The sequence below is a fragment of the Fibroporia radiculosa genome (genome assembly GCF_000313525.1).
Source record: "Fibroporia radiculosa TFFH 294 genomic supercontigs, scaffold1935, whole genome shotgun sequence".
NCBI lineage: Eukaryota > Fungi > Basidiomycota > Agaricomycetes > Polyporales > Fibroporiaceae > Fibroporia > Fibroporia radiculosa.
Genome location: NW_012133323.1, coordinates 104,425 through 124,657, shown reverse-complemented (window position 1 = coordinate 124,657; position 20,233 = coordinate 104,425). Strand labels below are relative to the sequence as shown.

Sequence of the window (20,233 nt, the reverse complement as noted above, 5' to 3'; positions counted from 1 at the left end):
CAAAGGCATCGATTTCCTCGCCGACAACGCCGTTGTGTTGCCACTGGCGGTCCTCGTCCTGGTACTCCCATTCCTCGGGCGGGGGCGAGGACGCTTGCCAGATGGGGGATGGCGGCATGGCGGCGTGCAGGGGCAAGGCGGCCTGAAGCGCCCAATTAAAAGGCGGGGTCACATGACTCGACAATGTCAATGGGACGGATGAACAGTCGATGTATACATACATATACATTTGGAATATGTGATATTGCCAACTTGAATTGAATTGAATAGAAGGCGGGCGGGGTGTCGGAGGGGGGTGCCAAGAGATCGGTGCCTGACCCCCGAGGAGGCTGGTGCTGGTTCGTCACCGCGCTCACAGCGGCCGAGACTCGGATTCCCTTCCGCCTGTCCAAGTCGGCGATGGTCGTTGACCCTCTCATTCCATCCCAATAATTCGCCCGATATCTCGCACAGCCTTTTCTTATCCGCCCCCGCTTGTTGCCAGCGCATGCGCTCGTTCTCCTCCTAACCCTCTCCCTCCCAGTCCTCCTCGTCCTCATCCCAAAAATGCCCGCCCTATCCCTCAAGGACTCGCTGCTCCCCCAGCCCCCCTCGTTTCAGAAGAAAAAAGCGTATGAAATCCACAAGGTCCTCGGAGAAGGCGCCTTTGGAAAAGTCATGGTCAGTGTTTCCCCGTCGCTCTTCTCCTATCCGCCATTCACCCATACCAGCGCGCGACCTGGCATGTCCCCCCTGACTCTGTAGAAATCGCCCGACACGGCGCCGCCGCCGCCGACTCTCCTTCTCCATCTGCCATCTCCCACCGCACTCCCCCCACTTCGTCCCCCTCTCATTCTCACACTCATTCCCCACTAACCTCCAGTTCATCCCGCCCGACGCCCTCGCGCTCCAGTACCACCTCCAGTCTCAACTATCTCTCCGCCAAAGGTCAGACCGCTTCCCACTTTCTCCACCCCAACGGTGCGAAAAAGGACAAACACGACCCCTCGGGCCTCACCGTCGACGTCGCCCTCAAGGTCATCCCAAAGAAGAAGGTCAAGGGCAATGAGGAAAGCGTATGGAGCGAGATGGACGTCCTCAAGGGCCTTGACCACCCCAACATCGTCCGTCCCCCTTGCGTTCCATTCCCTCCGTTCGTGAGCTCACCCCATCGCGTCCCAGGTTAAATTCTACGAGTGGTTCGAGTCGCGTTCAAAATACTATCTCGCGTTCGAGCTCGCCGTTGGCGGAGAACTTTTCGAGCGCATCACTCAGCGCGGAAAGTTCACAGAACTCGACGCAGTCGCTGTGCTCAAGTACGTCCTCTTTCTTGTTAACGCCATCCGCCTGCACTCCGGTGGTTCAGTTCTCCGTCAGACGCTGTCACGCGCCAGCAGACGACTCGAATGCGTCGAGCGCATATAGTCTGGTTTCGGCACCTGCCGAGCGGACATGCAAACGCCCGTCACTTTCTCAATTTCTCGTCTTCGTGCCTATTTACCCTATCCAAGAGTCATCTTACTGATCAATGACGCAGATCCATACTCTCTGGCGTCAAGTACCTGCATGCCCACGACATCGTCCATCGGGACCTCAAGTGAGCCCTGATATATAACCTCACTTTACCCGTCTGACCCTTTCGCAGGCCAGAAAACATCTTATATCGGACAAAAGACTCGCATTCAGACATCGTCATCGTCGACTTTGGCATGTCAGTATCCATCACTCCGTCTGTCACACCGCATACTAATTGCACCTCGCAGCGCGAAACACCTGCACAATCACGACGAGCAGCTCCGCTCCCTTGCAGGCAGCTTGGGGTATACTGCCCCCGAGGTGCTCAACGGCACCGGGCACGGTACAGCTGTCGACATTTGGTCCGCAGGGTACGTTCCTCCCCGCCATCCCTGTGTATTTCACATTTGCTTTCGATCAATATATGCACGATCGCTGATCCGCGTTCCTGTCACAGGATCATCACATACGTCCTCCTGTGCGGGTACTCACCCTTCCGTTCGGACGACAACGCGGAGCTGATCCGCGAGACGACCGAGGCCCAGGTCGAGTTTCATGAACGCTACTGGGCGAACATCTCTGCCGAAGGTGCGATCCCGCCGTCTGTCTTCCATCTCGTGCATCAGTAGCTGATATCTCGTGTACAGCTAAGGATTTCATCAGGTCACTTCTGAACCCCGACCCTGCCAAGCGGCCTACGGCCCAAGAGGCGCTACACCACCGCGTACGTTCCTTTGCGTTGCCGCCGCCGCCCTGTTCGTCCTCGCGGCCTGTGGTGCTGACCACCCTTTTCCGCAGTGGCTCACGACGCATGCGCCATCGACCGAACACGACCTCTGTGGGCTGCGCGAGCAGTTCAACCCCAGAGCGCGCTGGAAGGCCGCCATCACAGGCACAATTGCTCTCAATCGCCTCGGCTCGTTCGCGTCGCGCAGCAGCGGCGGCTGGAAAAATGGCAGCCCCGCCGGAGTCGATAGCGACGATGACGAGCTTGCGGAGGAGCACCACGCCGGCGCCGCCACAGAAGAGAAAGATAGCACCGCGCCCGAAAATGCACACGCGACCCCACCCGTGCACAGCGCGGGTGGCCCGAATGGGACAAATGCAGATATACACGCTACGCCTGTCGCGCGTCCGAGCTCGGGCCATGCGCTGCGCCACGAGCAGGAGGAGTCTGCGCAGCCCCCGCTGCACGCAGAGGTCCCACTGGAGCTGCACGCCACGCGCGCACACGCGTCGTCCGTGGCCTCGGCGTCCGCACCTGAGACTGCCTCTGCGGCAGGACCGATCGTGGGGACGACATCCGACCGCGAGCACGACCACGCTGCGCCGTCGGTCCCGCGCCGCTCGGCCGACTCGGGCTCGGCCGCAGGGCGGCCGTCGCTCGAGAACGGCGACGAGGAGCTCGAGATGCCGGGCTCGTTCACGGGCTCGCGGGCGGCGCGGCGGCACCGCAAGCACGGGCACCATGGACACCGGCTGAGCCTGCACCACCGACACAGCCATGCACACCAGTCTCACGCGGACGAGGGGCAGAATGGTGCGGGGCAGCAGCAGCAGGCCGGGGAGGGCGCGCTGGCGGGGCTGTTGCGCCGGATGCGGCTGCGGTAGACGCGGCGGCGGCGGAGGGGGGGGGATACTGTTATAGTAATTTATGTGCTGGTCTGAATTTACACACGATCTACGTAGTCGACTCGCGGCTTTCTCTTGTACATGTGTATTCCGTGGATACCCTTCTCGACTCGACCCGAGTGCGCACGGCGACGTGCATACACGCATGCGTGCTCAATGGATTTTTGATGCTTCTCGCAGTTGCTATTCGCGCCCCCGGCCGATATCTTGCGGGTGTCCACAGCCGCCTGCAGGGGCGCAGGTTGGATGGAGGGCGTGCCCACTCTGCTCCGCGGGGATCACGCCGGCACGCCAGATAAATCGCAGAACAACCGACAACCAAACATATCGTATTGCAGAATGACTACAGACATGACAAGCAAGCAGACGCTCGATGGGATACTATAAGACAAATTACGTGACCTAGGAATGGATGCAAAAAGGTACGCTGTACAGGGAAGAGTACAAACGGGTGGCGGGGGAGGCGGAACATGTATCAAGCAAGAAAGGGTCTGTATATGCCTGTATAGGTCGCGGTCGAAAACGCGGAAAGCGAGAAGAGCGAGATGTGTGTGACTGGATGGGATGCGGGTGCAAAATACAAATGCGCGATGGGTGGTGGTAATATACGTGTGCCCGGCGTTCAAGCCCAACTAAAGGAACATAGTAAGTAGTAGGTGAGGGCGCGTGTCGGCGCACCGCGAAGGCGGGCGGCGACACGTAGCAGCATAGGTATAGTCCCGCGGCGGGGCGGGATGCAGCGGTGATTAGTACGATGCAAGAAAGAGCGACTAGGATTCGACTATTCGTAGCGTTTGTTGGAGAGAGACGTGCGTTGAGGCGACGACAGTTTTGGAGCGGTGCGACCGCGGGATTTACATGCCGTACGCGTACGAGCGCTGGTACGGATCGGCGACGCCTACGGGGAAGGAGTTCATCCCGCCGTACTGCGAGAACGAGTTGGCGTGGGCGTGCGGAGGCGGTGTGAGGCCCGGACTGTGGTTTGTCGAGCCTTGCATCACATAGCTGTCAATGCCATGCGGTTGCATGCCGTGCAATTGAGCGGCGTGGAGTTGACCCTGTGCCTGCATGCCGTGGCCGCCATACAGCCCGTTGGGTGCGCTGTATGCGTCAGCCATCCCGCCAGGCGAGTGAAGCGCCTGATGCGGCATGTGACGGCCGCCATGGCCAGGCCCCATTCCCATGTTTTGGTTGCCGAGGTGCTGGTATCCGCCTCCCCCGCCAAACCCGTCCAGGTGTTCTCGTTGCAATTTGTTCTGAATGCGCTTGCCGTACGGGGTATTTCGGATGAGAGGAAGGACGGGTCTGATGCCTTCCACGAGCAGGGCCCGCTGGCTCGGTTCCGCGTAATCCAGCGCAGTCTGACAGGCAAGTTCTCAGTCAGAAATGTGATAATCCACACGCTATACACCATACCTGCACACAGTAGTTGCCGTAAGAATCGCGCAACAGTTTTTCCAACCTCGTGCGGTTTAGGAGTTCCCCAATGAGCATCTTACGGGTGCTGTGCTCTGCCACACGAACACACTGTACAAACTTCGTGTCAGGAACACCAGAAGAAATTTAATCGGCGGACAATGTCTCACCTTCTCGATAACATTAGAACTGAATTTCTGTACCGACAACGCGCAGACATTTCCGGTGAATTGCCTAATGACCGCATCGCTGAAACGGTTATCGTTCAGGTCAAGAATGTATTGCACGACCTACGAAAATGATCGTGTCAGCGTCCTCGTTGCAAACATGCAGATCAACACTAATACTCACATAATTGCCGTATGGGTCCTGAACCAGAGTAAGCGCGTTATACGTGATCTCGTTCACTAGCTGCACGCGCTGGATATCTGATGCGTGATCAACGCATCGCTGCAATACACAACAACCGTGGCGATGTGTTGCGACTTCCACGCAGTTGGCGGCGACCGCATTGTAGATGAACTGACCAATCCTCACCAATCAATCGGAGAACAACGGGACATGTAGGCAGTGAGAACAAACCTGATTGTCTTCCGGGGCAAGCTTATTGAGACACTTCTGAATGACATGGTTGCCATTCAAGTCCTTGATAAGCACTACAACGTGAAGGCTCAAAGCAAGAATGATAGAGTGGATCTGAGCATTGTATTTGAGGTCAGTCTGCCCGTCCCTGTAAGCAATATAGTGAAATCTAGCCGGGACTAGACTTGCCTGTCTGCGTGTTGAAAGGAAGTCAATCATCTTCTGCACTGCCCGAGTACCATGCATGTTGAGGGAAATGTTCACCAGGTCTTGCGCGACCGACTCGCAAATCACATTGCGCTGGTCATCCGTTGAATACTCCAACAGTTTTTGGCAGAGGTAGTTTCCGAACGGATCTACATCCAACAATTAGGTACATTCAATAATATTAGGATTCCGCACATACCAGTCATGAGATCCGCAAAGTGGCTGAAGGTCTCACGGAAGATCATATCACGGTGTTCTGGAACACCCTCTTCCAACTTCTTTTGGAGATAGCGACATCCGTGCTGGTCCTTGCAGAGCGACGGAATCTCGCCTTGCAAATCCTCGAGGCGTGTACCGGCGAACCTGTTAACTGAAAGAACAGGAACGTCAGAGACCGAAGCTCTGTATCGGGAGACGTAGACTAACATTCCCGGTCAACATCGCCCCGCTTGTGTTTGGGTCCGTGCAAACCGCCCATCTTGCTATCCGCACCATGGGCTCTACCGTTCATACCCAGGCCATATCTCGACCCATGGTGATGGTACAATGCAGTGGAGCCAGTGCCACCTTGGGGCCGACCCTTGGCCTCGAAACCGTACGAGTTGTATCGTCCGTTATCCAGACCAGTGCCGTTCACATAAACCGCATCTACGCCATATTGCTGCAGGCGAGATCACGATCAGATTTCATAGCACGAACGACAATTGCACTAACCTGAAGGGAACCATCCATTCCGGCCTGGACCTGGCTAAATGCCATCGGGTCGCCTTCATAACCACGCGAAGAGGACATCCTCGATAGCGAAGAGTTGAGCTCGCCTTGAGGTGAACCATGAGCGGTCAAGATTCCGTTCAGACCCCCAGGCGCATCACCCGAGAGCGGGGTACCCGGTGCCTTCCCGAGATGGTTACCAGAGTTCGGCATGCCTGGAAGAGGCGTTGCGGGGACCGAACGCGCTGTAGTAATGGAGAGGCCGTCGGACAACGCCAGCGGCGATCCCCGACGCGACGAAAGACCTTGGGAGAGCCCTTGAGGTATTTGCTGCAACAGCGGGGTTGTGGTACCAGAAACGGTACCCGACAACTTACCCCCAGGCGATAGGTCCCCTACAGCACTCGAGAGGCTCACTGTCGGATTAGTAACATTGCGGCGCTCGGCACGTCCATAGCCTTCGATTACCCGACCATTGCCATTGAACTGAGGCCATTCAGACGGCTTCTCCCGAGAGTCCGCTGCACGACCCACAAAGGATGTGCGGGGCGGTGTCTGTGACAACGGTGCCAGGTCCAGAGCAGCGGATGCGGTGGAAAGCTGCATTAAACTTTGTTACTACGATGAATGTATAGCGCCACTCAGACCCACATACCTTGTTGGAATACGTGTTCGAGTACTTTTCCTCATCAGCAGTCGGGAGGTGACGCATAGCAGCTAGACCTGTTGTTTGTAACTGCCACAGTGCCAGACAAGAGGCAAGGAAACGTACCATTCATTTCCTGATCTAATTGCTCGTCCAACATCATCCCAGCATTGTACATGTTGCCATAATGTTGCCCATTTCCTGACAAGAGACGTTCACTGCCCGATCGGAGAATCGAGTGAGGGATAGCGCCGGAAGGGGTCAAACGTTCACGCTCTGCGCGTTCTCCCGCCAGCGATAGACCTTGCAAATGACCAGCAAGTTCCTCATCGTGCTCACTGGCCGATGTGCGCCGACTAGCGGGCATGCTCTTGGCTCCTCCAGGGCGAGCAAAGCCTTGGTGATTGCCTGTTGGCATTTCCGGCGAGTGGTTCACGGAAGGCGCGTAGGTGACCGACTTGCGCTTGTCAGAGACGGCCGATCCAACTGCTTTGGAGAGGATCTCTACGTCCACGGATGAGTACGACAGTGCCGAAGCAAGACCTGAGGAAGCCTCGTCATTGAGGATGGCATTAACCCGCGGCGGAGTGGTGGGCGCAGAAACGGCGAGATGCTGAAGCGCAGCCGCAGATTCCACGGGAATGGTCAAAAGTTCCCTGGCCTGCTGTTGTTCAAGGACACGCATCTGTTCCTCGAACACTTTGCGCTGCATGGCACGTTGCCGTTCGTGTTCTATACGCTTGAGGGTACGCTGTATCAGCAGCAGATAGTCAGTATCTGCCATGATGCACGCCATCCGTAAGATGACACCCACAGCCGAAATATCCGGTAAATTACTGCCGTAACGCGCGGCCTGCGAGAAGCGAGAACGGTTAGCGTCGAGACGTAAGGCCGCAGAGACGAGGAGAAACTCGCCGAGTCCGCAAGATCCAGGAAAGCGGGAGGGCTCTGTATCCTGTCATCGGGGGACTGGCGACGATCGGCAGGAGAATTAGATGGGTTCAAGGCAGTACTCATAGTGACTGAACAATCGAAGCTGGTACTTTTGATCCAAAAGGGCGAAGGACAGAAGACAGATTGAGCAAATACGGGTAAAATAGGGAACGAGTAAGCCTAATTGCACAATGGTATTCCTATAGGACGAGCATGGGACGAGGCGAGAGAGTGAGAGGCCGAGTCAAGACGAGGCAAGACGAAAACCGACCTGCCAGCTGATTTTATGCCCGTCTATAAGGATTGATGGTACAATGTGGGATCACAGCTTGAAAGACTAGTGGGTGAGCGAGGCAAGAGATGGAGAGAGAAGAAGAGAGCTACCTCGGGCAATTTTTGCGGCTGAGCTAGAGAGCAGCAGGGACGGTCGAGATATTAGCGGTAGTACACGGCCAGTCTGCGCGGACGGTCGCGACTTGTCATAAATGCGTTTGCGGAGACCCTCTTTTTTGAGTCTCCGACTACCATTCTGGGCTTCAGCCACGCGACGGCCATGCCCCTTGAAACTTGCCCGAGTCTTCACAACGTGGATATAGGTTGTCGCTCGCCTTCACCGTACGCGCTCTCACTCGTCGTGCGCCATCATGAAAATTTCCCCCTTCTTTACGAAATGCCCGGATGCGATCTCTCGCGTTGAATGAACCTTTACCGTCGCCGCCATCCTTTCCACCACACAACTTTGGCGCCAACAGGTTGATAACCTCTGGACCTGGGTCGCGCCGAGCTCGGAGAGAGAATTCAATCCGCACTCGCGGGCGAATAACGCCAGGATCGTTGCATGCAAACTAAATGAAGCTGCTAAACAGGCATACGATCACGTGCAGATGCGACAGTGGGTCCCATTTCCCAAGTGTGCTCTATGCGAAACTCCATCCGTCGCTATGGCCCACGTCGATATCAGCATTCTTAATCGGAAAACACCTTGCCGAGATTCCAGCCAGACCCAAATAGAAAGTCGAAATGCCACCACCGCGGCACTAGAGCTACTTTTACCTCCGTACACCGGTAGTCTCGCATACTAATTGCCCTACATGCACTTATTGCACTACCAGTCGAGGCAAATTTGAGCGCGGTATAAAGTACCTGGCATGCCTTGCGGATTGCTTAGTACCGGTCGGCTGTCAGCGCAAACAGCTGGCGTCGTTCCAGGCCAGGCAGGCTGCCGCTAGTGTAGCGGGCCGCCACCACGGTGCGTCTCAGATCCGGCACCAGATCCCGCCAGCAAATCCCTTGGACTTGAACAGTACACGTTTCACGCCCTGCATGCAGTGGCCGCTAATAATAGGAGATTGCACGCAGGCTACCTAGTACTGAACGTGCAGCCTCCCAAGCCTCAACCACCTCAACCCGCAGAGGCTGGCGACCCAAGCCTCCGAGCGAACTCGCGTCCAGGTCCGTCCCAATCGCCGAAGGAGATCTTCAGCACAAGAGTCATAGAAGTCAGGGATGCAGGCTCCCATTTACCGATAGGCTTTCTCTGCTCCGCGTCATTAGACTGCCGTTAGTCTTCGGATCCGCGTCTTACACGGCTATATCGCGACCAGAGGCCCGGACGGCGTCCGTTGACATCCCACCCAAAACAGCACAAACTCTCGTCCAGTGCGCAATGTCAAGGCATACTTGATCTGAGGGCATTCACTAAAGAGGGTATACAAGTATAGAGTACGCAGAATGTAGACAGTTCATATGATTTAAAATAAAACACAGCTGTCATCAGCTTACACCGTTTACAAGAGGTGGTGTATCGCGCTGATCCACCATCTTCTCTGCCGCGCCATTCGCCTCAGGCGCAGCATGTCCATTACCACTCACCTCTACCTTTCCCTCGCTCTCAGTCTCCTCAACGTCAGGCGCCTCGCTGCGTCCACGGATTGTTCGCCTGTCGTCCTCGTCATCCGCATTCTCACCGCTGTCATCTGCGGCGTCAGACTGACCTCGCGGTACGGTGGGAGTGGAGGGCACAGTAGACGCGCTCGGAGCGAGTGCCTGAGCGCCTTCTGGCGATTCCGGCACTGAGCGCACAGACGGCCGTGAGCTCGAAGGATAACGTCCGCGCAAGAAGCCAGCAAAAGGAGCAAGGTCGAGGAAGGCACGCGACCTGCGCGTAGAGGCAGTTGTAGGTGTAGTGGAACCACTTCGGGGCGGCGACTCTGAATCGTCTATAGGCGGATGGGAGGCGGCGGTAGGCAAGCCATCATGCTCCGAGTTGGGATCTGTCGGAGGCTCGGAGGCTGTAGATGGAAGCGAAGACGCGGTGAGCACAGGCGATTGCAACGAAGAAATCGAAACACTCGAAGCAGTCGAAAAGCGCTGGGTTCTGTGAAGGGTCCAACACGTGAGATAGCGTTTGTAGGAAGCGATGCCAAATGGGCTCACGGTAATTGTGTACTCTCATTGTCAGTAAGTGTCAGCAGGAGGTTTTTGAGGTTAGGGAGTGTGTGTCGCATATCCAACGCACGCAAATTTCGATCGGACATAAGCTAGCGGATGGAATGAACCAGAAACGTCAGCAAAGCAATATGTATGTATGAACTTGAATATGTACCAACCATCTCAATATCCTTATTCAAAAGGAATACACCATATTCAAACCGATATGTATCCACTCCCTTGGAGAATAGAGGGAACCTGGTTGGACATGCACCTTCAGAAGGCACGAGAAAATAGCAATATCACACTTACATCCTCGGCCCAACCATCGCCGAGATTCCGTCTCTGATCAGGCTTCTGCTTCCCACACAGGTAACCGGATACACTAGGCCTTTCCCCATATATGCGGCGAGAAATTGCACAACCTGTGCAGCATAGCCTAGAGCAGTCGCTACGGCCTCTTCTGTAACATCCTTGTGGGCAGGCACTAATAACGGTGGTGCAGGATCTGTGGGAGCGAGCGGAATTGGTAATGGAACGTCGAGGATGGTAAACAGAAGGTCGGGTGGCGAGACAAGTTCAATCGGAAATACAAATGACAGTGTCGTGAGGAGGACGCTGCGCATGGGCGCAATTTGACTGCGAAGGTCCTCGAGACGCACTCTATGCACCAATGAACATGACCAGGGAGTCATAATGAAATTTAATGCAACTGACCTCTCATTTACCAGCTCCGCCTCTTGTTCAAACTCCAGACGCGAATCCGATTCGTCTGCCTCACGCGCTAGTGCGAGCATCTCTCTGCGTTTCCGTAGTCTCTCCCTTCGGGCATGAAGTTGAGACTTCACTGACAACGTCAAATGTTCAGGAACATTTTGAAATCAGGAAGGCACCCGAAAAAGCTTCGACAATATACGTACCCGTTTCCGATTCGTCGCGGAGCAATTTCGCCTCACAATGTAATTGTCCGACCCATGCCTCCTGCTCTGAGAGCTCACGACGCTGCAAGTCCATATGTCAGACAGAAAATCCCATTTAAACGGATTGATACCTGATGTGTAAGTATACTTATTAGGAAGGAACTCACTAGTAGACCAGCACCTGACTGTGTTACGACATTGTCAATCTCTCGCACAATCTCGGAAAGAGATTGCTGAGTATCAACAATACAGGCCTGCAGATTGATTAGCCTACCAGATGCGAGGAAGCACGTCAGAAAGTGTGCAAGGGATTCGAAGATAGCACATACCGGAGGAGATCCTGCCATGACGCAGTCTTCTTCCTCCCCCTCCTTCTGGATGCACTATATTCTTCCCCAGTGTTGACCTCCTCTTGCTCTGGCTCATCAGTGAATTTGTGCGAGGAAAGTCGACGCTCAGGCAGGATGATCTCGCCTGCGCCCTTGAGCTTCTTGATCTCAGATTCTTGGTCAGAGCTATATCCAATGTCCGCTGAGAGCGGATGAGGGGAATCCGGTTGCGAGGGCAGCGGGAGGTAATATGTCCGACCCGGGGGAGACAAGGTTATCAGCAGTGTGTTGGAAGGAAGTTGCGAGGGATGAGCTGCGAGCTGTACGGTTTCAAGTGAGCAACGCTAGCGATATGAGTGGCAGAAGTAAAACTCACCGTTTCCGGCAATGGAATCAAATCTTCCAAGTCCACATCCCAACTCTGAATCACTTTCCATTCCAGCTCCAACTCATCGTCCTGCATCTTCTGCTTGCCCTTTCCTTTCCCATTCTCGCCTTTCCTCAGTGACCATCCTAATCCACGCCTGACATGACCCCATACCTCAACATGCATACGCGACTGGCTCACGTCCACATCTTGTGTGAACTCACCACCGAATCTAGCGTCGAATTGGAAAGAGGGATTTGTAGAAGGTCTGTGTATGGGTGAAATGTAGTCTGGTACTGGGTATCCCGCATCTAGATTTATGTCCGCCAGGCTTGGTGAGGACGGTGTTCCGGGAGACGTACTGCCTGATATGAATGTATCCTCGGTCTTCGTTGGAATCGATTTAAATGGCGCCGGGATAGGAGAACGCTGTCTATGCGCAGATGGAGAAGAGATAGATTTCGATTTCGACATAGAGCCGCGTGGTAAGGATGCCGATGCCGATTTGACATGCATGCTGGGTATGATACCTCTAGGAGTGCCCGAAGTTGAATGTAGCCTAGACGGCGTCGCCGGTCCAGATTGGCCTGGTTTACCTGATCCATCAATAGATGTGCTCCGCCTGCCTGACGTCTTTGAGAGTGACTCCGAGTTTTGTACCATATTGGAGCCCAGCGGTAATGGAGAAACAGGCGGAGATCGAGATGTATTCGCAGAAACTCCAGATTTCGGTGTGAGATCATCGCAGGTTGACAGACTAGAAGGCAGAACTATGGTGATGAAGGTCTCCACTAGCCGACTGTGCAAAACGTCTTCGAGGCCCTTCTGTGATGTATCCTGTAACAGGTCGGCAATGCGTGAGGAACCAGAAGCTCCTACCTCACGCGGGTCTTGCAGGAAAAATAGGCTGGTGTACGAGGTCGAAGAAGATGCAGCGGAAGGAGCTCGTTGGCGGAGTGGAGTCCGAACGGTAGATGTCGTTGTGGACGTCTTGCGGAGATGGCTTGCACCAGACGCTGTGGCTGGACCAGGATTGCCCGAGATGCTTGCTCTGGAAAGGGCTCTTCTCCTCGTTCCTAATTCAATCTTTGAGTTCGGCTCACCATCTGCGTCAAACCTCAAGTTGGATAGTGAAGCACTGGATGTTGAAGACATCCTTCTCGCACGCTTCCTGCCAATCGTAACATCGAGGTCGTCAGAGAAATGGCCCTGAGGTGTGAATTGCGGTTGTTCGGAGGGTTGTTGGAGTGCAGAAGCGAAAGCATCCCGCACTGGAAATGGTGTCAAGTTACGCACTTGGACGGACGTAACGTGTCGGACGCGACGCTAGCAGTTCACAGTCAGTTCAAAACTGGAATCAAATAGCACAAGAACGGAGGCTCAACAGTGTGCTGGAGCGAGGCTTGGAGAAGAGAGACTTGGACATCGTCTTTGGACATGCTCTCGAGTGTTTCCGGACAACCATTCATGGTCTCTTCTAATATCCTGTTGCCTGCGGTTCCGATACTTCAGAAAGAGACAACGTCGGCAAACGCGAGATGGACGCATGCGGTAGACGGGGGACGTCGGATACAGAGTCTCAGCGAAACACTTTTCGGCTGCTGTCGTGCTCAAACTGGTGAGAGGATATTCAACGGGCGTAACACAAGTGGGAATTGAGTGATCTGTGGGCTGCGCGCCACATTTGGTCGTGGTACCGCTGCCGCACCCGGGCTTCGCTCGAGTTCGTCTTCACCCTTTGTCTTGACCCAATCCATCGACAAGTTTTGAAGTTCATATTCGTGTAGGATGCCTCCTCAACGCAAAGGGTCCACTGCAGCAGCAGGCCACGTCCTTAGTCTCAACGGGACGCGGGGTGCAGCTATGCCGCCACCCCCAGATCCTCCCCTGCCGCAAGGAATCCTTGAGCCAGAGATGACCGCGCTCTCGACATGTCTTCGTGTAAGCCGTACTTTTCCGCACACCAACACTTTTATGAGCTATCAGTACATCATAGAATGCCGTTACAAAGACAGCCCAGGTCTACGGATTCTACGCGGATGCTCATAAACTGTGCGTCTGACCATATCGTTCAAGTCTCAGAAGTTGTCACTCAAAGATATCCTGCAGCGGCATAGACAAGTATGCGCCCAGTCCACCGCGTTCTCTGACCGCCTCACTTGGCCGAGAAATCGAGAAGTACGATCAACTCTGCGATGCAATGGAATCACAGCTGGTGAAGTCATGTTATTTCATGCGGCACGCTTGAGCTAATAACTAGTAGCATCGTGCCATTGCCGTGCTCCAGCGCGACCTACGTCGTGAGGAGCAGCGGCTACAGGCTCAAGCTGCAGCGGAAGCGCATCCCCCACCAATAGACAATTCCGCGCAACCAAAGACTCCGCCGCTCTCGCCTTCCCTATCTGCAATCCAGGCAGGACCTTCTGCAGAGACTGCTTCTAGGGGACAAACACCCAAACCTGTGATCCCCACGCCAGCTAGACGCCAGTCCACGATATCCCTGTCATCTCTTCAACGCCCGCCGTTCCCGCACAAGCTCGATCTCTCTTCCGCGACGCTTCGCATGAATCCCGAAGATGTCCTTGTCAGTGGACTCTCTTCTCCGGTTACACTGGCGCCGAAGTCATCGTACAAGATCATGCCACAGGACCTCGTCATGGGTCCATTAGGTGATCCAACCAGTCGCCCTGTAGACATCGATCTTACAGTAGGAGATGACATAGACATGCACCAGGCCGCTGAAGTCGCAGCTGCCGCTGCCGCCGCCGCGGGGATGGACCCTGGATTGGGTAGCTCCGCGGACAAGCCAATCGAACTGGACCTTGATATGGACATGGACATGAGTATGGATTTATTAGGTAATGTGTCTGCGTCCGGCACCACCATGGACACAAATGCACCTCAGATGGGTCAGTTCCTTCAACCACCACCAGACTTCGTGACAACCAACAGTCAGACTACAGGGCTGTCTCCAAACGTCAGGAAAAAAGAGGAAGAGGACGTCTTCTTGGATGTTTTGTCTTCAGTTGATGCTGGTGATACGAGGGGCCTTTTCGCATCGCTCGAGCAACCGCCTTCTAGCAATGCAGGTGACCCCACTCACCTTCACCCGCCTCCTGCTAACTCAGCGGATGGGGCCCCTTCGCCTGGATCGATTCTTGCCGGCCTCAATCCCTCCTCTTCGCATCCTGCTGTGTCTGCCACGGGCCATGAACCCCATTTCGATTTGAATGGAATGGATCTGTCGACGTTCTCAACGTTCGACACCGCATTTTTCAACGATCATCCTGCGGAGTCAGGGCTAACAGCATCGGAAATGGAGAATTTTCTCGTCCTTGGAAACCAGAGTGGCGAAGTGAATAAGTAGCTGTCTCCCTATAGTCGGTGGTACATCTATTCACACGTTTGAGTGATGGGAGCGTATCTTCCTGCAGATTACAGAATCGAGACTAGGGATACAGTCTGAATACTGTCATTAGGATGTAGTAAGATTCAATAGATGTGCGGCGACCCAAATAACATCCCCAGTAGAAGTCCATCAGCGGCTGCCTATGCGCGTCCACCTTTCTTTTTCTTGTTCACCACCTTGAAACCTCCCCACTCAGATTGAGCCGGTTTAGGCTGCGCTTTCACAACTTCTGCAATCGATATCGGCTTGACTGATGTACTGGCTGGTACACCGGTCCTCTGCCGCGAGGCCGCATCCGTCTTGCGCCTGCCTACGAAATCTGATGCAAATCGACGGCCATCCAGTGTAGTGCTGCTAGCATAGATCAGGTCCGAGATAATCTCAACAGTGGACGGATCGGGATCCAGCGGGAAAGATAGTAGCATTGACGTGATCTCCTCAACTATACAGAAAGTGAGTTTGGGACGGAGAACGACAAAAATTGACACTTACAATTCACAGAGCTGTTGAGTCCTTTCAGGGACTCGCTGAGCCATTTTAGGAATTCTTGAGAAGGTGGCGCGGGGAAGTCGTCTGTCTTAGTTGAGACAACTTTAGGAGGATTGGCGGGTCGAGATGAGATGGCAGACGTAGAGGAAGCACGAGCCATGACAGGGGGCACTGGAACCGTTGGTACAGGGGACAAATTTGGTACAACCTTCGTGGAAGAAACCGATGTTGACGCTGTCGGTTTGTTCGTAGACGCTGCAGGACCGGCCACCTTACCACTGACGCCTACGGTCGTCCAAACTCCTCCTGCTAGCTGCGGCGGAGTGCTCTGGGGAGCAACATCAGCATTGTATTGACACTTTCCAGAAGCAATGAAATACCTTGTTGGTCGTCTCGGCGTGCGCTCTCTTTGCTGCTGCCGCAACCGTCTCTTTCTCCTTAGCAGCTTGCTTCTTACGCCGTTCTTCCTCCTGGATCTCCTTCATACCCTTCTTTGCAACCTGAGGCTTAGAAGTGTTGGTCCATACGGGCAGAGTCGGCGTGACGGGAGCAGAAGCTTCCTTGGCCATAGGCGTGCTACGCGCCGCACCCGCCTGCGACGTCGGCAATCCCCAGGATGCTGTGAAAGGCTGGAAGTCTTCAACATGCGAAGCAGCTCCGGCAGCGCGGGTGGTCCGTTCGCGTTCTCTATCAGCCGCCTTGCGAGCTTCCAGCTTCTTCATCTCCACCTCCTGGATTTCGCGCAGACCAAGTGTTGCGCCAGATGGCTTCCCCTTCTTATTATCCTCATCCGTATTCCAAGCGGGTTTGGGTTCGACAGGGGGCGCAGGTGAAGGAGGTTTCGCTACAGGGACTGGTGCAGATGGCGCCTTGAGCTGTGGCGCCGGTGTAGAGGGAGATAGTTGAACAGTCGACTTCCGACGAGATTTCTGGGCGGGTCGAGGCAGTTCCACCACCGACGGTGTAGCAATAGGTGAGACAGCTTTAGTAGCAGTTGGTCGCGATTGTTTATCCTGAAGAACAGGTTCCTCCATTTGCCGGTCTTCAATATCGATCGGAAGAGCGGCGTCCGAATCCTGCAGCTGTGCTTGCAGCTGTTGTTGATTATGTTGACCGAGGTTGGCAACAGTGAGGCTGTTCGATTCTCCTGTCCAGGCGCTACTTACTGTACCCTGAGCGGTCGGCGCAAACCACTGAGAAGGCTCATTAGGTGCTGTAGTACGAGCAAACCTGTTGTGAGCTTGCTGGGGTATCGTGGATTTTCCGGTTATGATGGTATTGTTAGTAGTAGGATAGTCTGGATCAAAAGGACCTGGGCGACGCAAAGCAGGAGAACTTTGCGGAGGCCACTGCGACTGAGGGTTGGAAAAGACCGGGGTTGGTACAAATGATTGTTGAACTTGGTGATTAACAGACATCGCTGCTACACCTGGCCGTTCTGATAATGGAGTGAGAGAATTTAACGAGGGACTATCTCGAGCTGATGAGTATTGAGAAGTTTGATTATGAGGATATTGTTGCCCGCCGAGTGCATATGACCCGACGCTATTCATATAATTGCCATTCAAGACTAAAGCATCGTCGCCCGTGGTATTGTTAAACACATCACGATTGGCAATCCGCGAGCCACCACCTTGAGCAGCTGGTCCACCAATGAATCCTAAGTCAGGCCCTGCAAAACCAGAAGGCGTGGCATGTCCGTTGGTCATGGGCGTCTCCTGCGGTCCCCGCTGGCTGCCTAATTACAATCTGTTAGTATATTCAATGGTGGAAAAAGTCGATGAATCGCACCCGTAGCACTGAAGTTTGTAGTGAACGGCGAAGCGGGACTCACAGAGCCGGTATTCATGGGATCGATCGCTGTATATACCGTAAGCAACTCAGTACAAGAACGTGATGGTAAACAATACAGCGTACCACCAAGACCAAGACCATCCGCAGGCATCCTGATATTTGCTGTGCTGGCGAAAGGAGACCTTGGTGCAGGAGACAGGTCAAATGGATCATTGAAGGCCGTTCGCCTCGGCGTGGCCGCCATTGGAGAACCGGAAACCAGTCCAGCCAAACGGGGACCAACATTGGATTCAGTATAAAGATTTGTCCTTGGCTCTAGAGGACCAGGATCGGGGGAACCATTCACGAAGCGTGCAACACCAAACGACGAAGAGGGGGAAGCAGATGAGCTTGATCCACCATGCAAGTACGGATCCAAAGTAGTGCTCCTTAAATTCTGGATAGGAATGGGTTGGAAAGGCGATCCTCTTCCTAAATCTGGAATTGGTCCTTCAAGCAAGGGGTCAGGACGGCGAGGTAAACCGGGCGGCGCTGTAGAAGTGACGCCAGGTGTGAGGAAGACGGGGGCATTTCCAGCACGTCGCGTCATTTCGCCAACAGACGTCCACTCTGAATCCAGATGAGTGCGCCTCATGAGCAGATTTGCAGAGAAGTATCCCTCATCATGCCAACGTTGCATGGTGTCCGCGCGGAAAGGGCCTGACGAGATAATGTCATGGTGAACACTACATGCATTGGGATTCACCAATCGCACCGACCTTGAATTTGGCCTTGAGGGTCAAGATAGGACCATTCGATACTCGCCAGATCTGTGGTATCCGATGCCTTGGGCGCAGCAGAATCCAAGCTGCCATTGACCTCTCCAATATCCGAAGGAGCTTCATCTGAGGGTCGTAAGGTCAGTCCAGCCACGTCGCTTTCCACGCCACCGACGGCCTTCGGTGTGTCGGGCATATTGCTTGTCGCGTTCGTCGAGAATGAATCCGACTGTGTTACCAATGGTGACTTTGTGGCAGACCCGCCGTCGCCACCTACAGGTTGCGATAAACTCTCCTCTTCCTCTTCCTTAATATCCGGCCCTTTGGCTTCGTTACCGGGATCAGTCACATCCCTCTCCTTCCGAGTTGCTGAATCCACGCCTGACTTGACCGCGCTCTCAGAAGTACGACGGCGCGATGACCATGACTCGCTGAGTACACCATCGAATCCTGGTGTTAGTCCTATGCGCGTCCGAGGCGACGGGAGAGCTCCCTCACGGGGAGACGCCAGTGCACCTTGCATGGATGATAAAGACAGCTTTCTTGGAAGTGACAAAGGGGCCTGATCTTTTCAGGCCGTTAGAGTGGGCATTAACTCCAGAACATCACGGTAGCTTTTACCTGTGCTGTCCCGCCTGCGTCCAGCGAAGTTTCCAAAGCGATCTCGCATTGGACTCGCTGTGCCCGAAGCCGCATGGCCAAGTTTGGGTCGCTCTCCTGATGATGTCGTTAAAGGGGAGAGAACGTCCGTAGATTGTCGGCGACGGATCTCAGAATTAAGAGAGCCCGAAAAGATCTGCACATCACATAAGTACTATGACTGCAAGTTGTGCGGGACGGGCTATTTACCTTCTTCTCGGCCTCACTCATTTCTTTTAATCCGGCAGGATCGTATCCAACTTCACGAACAATACCATCCCATCTTTCCACCTCAAGGCCTAGTCCACCTCGTCCACCACCTTCTTTATAGATGCGGAGCATCTCCTCCTTCGAGTATCGGAATGGGTTTGAGACATCGGGCCTCTCTGGAGCAGTATTAGCCAAAGGGGCCACCAGCGCAGAATATGTCGACGCTCCAGAAGACGCGGCTGGAGTTGTGAGCGGCGGAGAGGGTGCGGGTCGTGATGCACCCTTCGTGCGCATCCACTCAGGACCGAAGTGCATGGTAGTCGTAGCCATTTCGCTTGTAGATTTGGTCAGGAACGGCACAGGATCGTGTGTTCTAGTAGCTAGATGAGCTCAGAACGAGGACAAGCGCAATGCAGAATATTTTGTGAAAAGTCACAAAGTGCTTTTGCCTGCACAAACCTGGAACCAATAGGCAGCGTGACTTACCTCAGGGCCGGCGCGTCTAACGACAATACAGTCACTGTCTCTCGGTGCTGTCAAATTGTATACTAAGTATCCATGTCCTCCTGACTTATCATGGGATATACTCTACAGCCCAGAAGCTGATATATACAAGTGCAGGATAGCAACGGTCCCAACAATAAATAACATCACGGGCTGATGTATACGAGCGACAATTCCCATACATATTTTCTATCATGAGAAGACCCGCCATTTGCTCGGAGGAATAGCTGCAAAGTATTGTTAGATGGTGACATGGACAGGGAGAGCTAACTTGGACCAGCAAGGACACACCTTGTAGCCTGCGCGCTGTGGGAATCATGTAGAATACAACCGATAGCACCCCTAAGCCTAGACATATTGCTGAAACAATATAATAACCATCTCGCTCAGTAACGCATTGTCCGCCCAATTCTGCGCACGACGACTTTCCATGCTCAGACACACATTCAGTGGCTAGGAGCAAAGTCGTGGTTGATGACAATCTATTAGGGACCAGAATTCTGTGGGCGCACCTTTTACAGATAAATCATGCCCGATTTGACAGGTCGCGACACTGAAGAAATCAACCCCTGATAATCGAAATGTCAACTGACATAGGCAATAGAAACAGTCTGATCTCACATACCTTTCAAAACAAAGAATCTCGGCCAAGTACCACCCAAGTTCGAGAATGTGGCGAAGAGCTTTAGATAGAATGAGATTGTATTCACTCGCTTATGCGAGTGCTCAATGTGCTCTTACCGTCATGTATGTTCCACCAACT

General features: G+C 54.1%; 5 protein-coding genes across 5 annotated transcripts; 2 read left to right on the top strand and 3 right to left on the bottom strand.

Annotated features, from left to right (window-relative positions):
- Positions 1–546: 546 nt before the first annotated feature.
- On the top strand, positions 547–3,105 carry FIBRA_03367 (uncharacterized protein; the record flags this gene model as incomplete). The annotated part of the gene is made up of 9 exons (XM_012325211.1): positions 547–660; positions 711–1,103; positions 1,162–1,295; positions 1,517–1,576; positions 1,625–1,690; positions 1,743–1,865; positions 1,952–2,082; positions 2,142–2,218; positions 2,293–3,105. The coding sequence occupies 9 exons, from the start codon at positions 547–549 to the stop codon at positions 3,103–3,105; spliced, it is 1,911 nt and encodes a 636-aa protein (XP_012180601.1).
- Positions 3,106–3,980: 875 nt separating this feature from the next.
- Positions 3,981–7,705, bottom strand: FIBRA_03366 (uncharacterized protein; the record flags this gene model as incomplete). The annotated part of the gene is made up of 11 exons (XM_012325210.1): positions 3,981–4,487; positions 4,543–4,653; positions 4,713–4,832; positions 4,894–5,064; positions 5,125–5,480; positions 5,531–5,701; positions 5,758–5,992; positions 6,046–6,642; positions 6,698–6,759; positions 6,815–7,439; positions 7,499–7,705. 11 exons carry the CDS (start codon positions 7,703–7,705, stop codon positions 3,981–3,983), a joined length of 3,162 nt encoding a protein of 1,053 aa, XP_012180600.1.
- A 1,689-nt stretch (positions 7,706–9,394) lies between these two features.
- FIBRA_03365 (uncharacterized protein) lies at positions 9,395–12,822 on the bottom strand (the record flags this gene model as incomplete). The annotated part of the gene is made up of 9 exons (XM_012325209.1): positions 9,395–9,998; positions 10,058–10,161; positions 10,231–10,309; positions 10,364–10,714; positions 10,769–10,898; positions 10,972–11,053; positions 11,139–11,241; positions 11,301–11,620; positions 11,677–12,822. 9 exons carry the CDS (start codon positions 12,820–12,822, stop codon positions 9,395–9,397), a joined length of 2,919 nt encoding a protein of 972 aa, XP_012180599.1.
- A 633-nt stretch (positions 12,823–13,455) lies between these two features.
- FIBRA_03364 (uncharacterized protein) lies at positions 13,456–15,034 on the top strand (the record flags this gene model as incomplete). Its single annotated transcript, XM_012325208.1, has 4 exons — positions 13,456–13,608; positions 13,664–13,719; positions 13,777–13,882; positions 13,931–15,034. The coding sequence occupies 4 exons, from the start codon at positions 13,456–13,458 to the stop codon at positions 15,032–15,034; spliced, it is 1,419 nt and encodes a 472-aa protein (XP_012180598.1).
- A 182-nt stretch (positions 15,035–15,216) lies between these two features.
- Positions 15,217–19,296, bottom strand: FIBRA_03363 (uncharacterized protein; the record flags this gene model as incomplete). Its single annotated transcript, XM_012325207.1, has 8 exons — positions 15,217–15,518; positions 15,569–15,893; positions 15,946–17,303; positions 17,357–17,425; positions 17,483–18,058; positions 18,118–18,684; positions 18,739–18,913; positions 18,967–19,296. The coding sequence occupies 8 exons, from the start codon at positions 19,294–19,296 to the stop codon at positions 15,217–15,219; spliced, it is 3,702 nt and encodes a 1,233-aa protein (XP_012180597.1).
- Positions 19,297–20,233: the final 937 nt, after the last annotated feature.